This window comes from Pteropus alecto, unplaced genomic scaffold (assembly GCF_000325575.1).
Source record: "Pteropus alecto unplaced genomic scaffold, ASM32557v1 scaffold121, whole genome shotgun sequence".
Lineage (NCBI taxonomy): Eukaryota > Metazoa > Chordata > Mammalia > Chiroptera > Pteropodidae > Pteropus > Pteropus alecto.
In genome coordinates this window covers 1,996,362-1,998,843 of record NW_006434369.1, presented here as the reverse complement: position 1 = coordinate 1,998,843, position 2,482 = coordinate 1,996,362, and the positions used below count along the sequence as shown (strand labels likewise).

Genomic DNA, 2,482 nt, shown 5'->3' with positions numbered 1-2,482 from the left:
ACAAATAATAAATACTCACCTAGAAATAGTTCTCTGATGGTTGATCAAAAGCCCTGCCCTCTACTGTATAAACATAGCAAGACTTTCTAACTCTCTGTGTATATATTACTGTCATCATTATTATCTCCAGGTAAAATAGAACAGCCCAAAAATGATGACTACAACTGCCCACATTAATTCTAACAGGAGGAAAAAAGCAGCATACTTTTTAAGTGGCTCTACAATCACATATTGTTGTTAGATTAATTTCCTGAAAACTTAATGTTAGATAGAGTGTAATTGCAGATTTCCTTAAGAACCATTGACAGACACTTATCCTAAGTTATAAGCAACTCACACTGTGAAATGTGTGCAAACATTCTAAGTTTTCTTCCAGAAAAATATACTTCAATGAAACTAAGAATTCATCAGTCTTTTTTAATAAACAAAGCTCAAAGTAGAAGTTGAAGGAACTTTCTTTTGTTGCTACTTGATTTTAAAAGAGATTAATGTTGCAGGAACTTTATTGGTTTTCAGGGAATGAAATAAGTCTTTGATAAGTCTCATCCTAGAAACCTTACAACCTTGGGCTAAGGGTGCTACATTTTGAATGAAATAGTAAAAAAAAAAATAGTAAATTATGGTGTATTTAGGTTTTGGCATTGTATGATGGAGAGGGGAGGTTTTTTTTTTTTTTTAATTGTTAGGTGGTCTATTTAGTGCAGCTGTGTTTATGTTTCCTAAATGGTAACTGCCTGAATATGGTGGCAAATCCCTACATATGAAAATTGGGATTGCTTTCTAAAAATCATCTTGCCAATGTGCTTTAATATGGAGGGTTATATTTATCAAGTAGCAATGGAAAAAATAATTCTTGGTTCAATCATTCAATACAGCTGGTTGCTACATTAGACATTTTGACAGCCTTATAAAAATAATTAATTGATACTTAAAAATAAATAATTTCACAGTGGAATAAATTTGAAAATGGTAAACATTTTTTAGAATAGCCACATTTCTTTAACCAATTTTTTGTCTGATTCAACTTCTTAGTTATTAAAAAATGCATGCTTAGATCATGAACATAGATTGGTCCTGAAGCGAATTAACAGTCCTATTTTTTTGCTGTCTTTCTCTTTTAAAAAGTGAATTTGGGGTCATGGCTGTAATAAAGAAGAGACAGTTGCCTATGACAGAGAAAATGTATATAATAAATAAATAGCTGTGTGAATCAGTCAGTATTTTCAGAATCACATGCAGTTTGTGAAATATTTAGGTGCAGGGACTTAATGACTAGTTTTTGGAGGCACTTTCTTTAGTGTTACATCCCTCATAACTCAAATTAGTGTTTATTACTATTCTATCCTATTGCCAAAATATTTTCATGAATTTGGATTAGAAGCAGCTTGTTCTGGCTTGTTTTGCAACTTTGTTTCAAAAAAACAAAGTGATATTTAGAAGATTTTTGTATGTCTTGGAAGCCTTAATTATCTTACTTATGTTGAAGGAGGAAATAAAAGATCAAGTTTTGTTTCATAGTTATATAAGAAAATAAGGTTTCATACTATGCTCACTTTATATTCATATAGTTAATAAAATAATGTCTTTCAGGAAATTTAAATCCATGATTCTTGTATTAGCTATTAGGTAACTAGCAATCTATAATCTACTTTAAATTCAAGAGGACACTACTTGCTGGTCAAGAACCATTTGGGCTACTACCATTTATGGTGGTGTTCGTCCTTATCTTTCCTTTTTCCTCTCCTTCTATTCCCAGATTGGTGAAAGACAGCAAGTGTTAGTAACAGAAGAATCTTTCGATTCCAAGTTTTACGTGGCACACAATCGATTCTATGAACAGGTAAGAGACACTTCTGTGTTATTAAGTTTTCTCCACAATGAAAAAGAGTTCTGAAAGCAAGTCAGTTTAAGCAAAAGAGACTGAAAAAGAAGGAGGGTTGTAGAATCTTGCTTCAGCAAGTCTATTTTATAGCCTCAAACCAGGCAGGCACACATGGGGCTTATCTTTTGTGGCTTGGTCTACAAAACAATGTCTGTAAAGGAATAAGTGTGTTTTAGTCCTCATTAATCTTTGACAGCGCCAGTCTTAGGCTTTTGAGAGTTTGGAAAAGGCAGTTATCACTGCCAGAATTCCCACAGCCTGGCAAAGTAGAGGGGAAAGTCCTGTTCAGAGACAGGAAGGATGTCTGCATGGGCGACATCAGCATGGAAGGGCAGGGATTTCCTCCTACTGTCACAGCACTAATACAGGTTTGTTGGTCGGTTGGTCGGCTTTTTTAGTTCTGTTTAGTTTTAATAATTTTTTTTAACTTCCACCTTGATAAAAATGCCAGGAGCAGAGGGAAAAGAGTCTTTTCCTTGGATTTAACTCATATTGCATGAACAAGGCTGGAGAGCAGTGTGAGGATCAAACCAACTTCACTTGGATAGAGTTTTCTCTGAGGCCAGCCCAAAGGGCTCCTTACTTACTCTCCTTCTTTCC

The 2,482-nt window shown here is 34.3% G+C and overlaps 1 protein-coding gene across 10 annotated transcripts in view; it reads left to right on the top strand.

Annotated features, from left to right (window-relative positions):
- CDKAL1 (CDK5 regulatory subunit associated protein 1 like 1) overlaps nucleotides 1-2,482 on the top strand; it is a 567,467-nt gene that overhangs the window by 530,922 nt on the left and 34,063 nt on the right. For all 10 annotated transcript variants that reach the window (XM_006909233.3, XM_015587298.2, XM_015587300.2 and 7 more), the window contains one exon: nucleotides 1,757-1,840. In XM_006909233.3, the coding sequence (XP_006909295.1) occupies nucleotides 1,757-1,840 (84 nt within the window). The remainder of the gene's footprint in view (nucleotides 1-1,756; nucleotides 1,841-2,482) is intronic.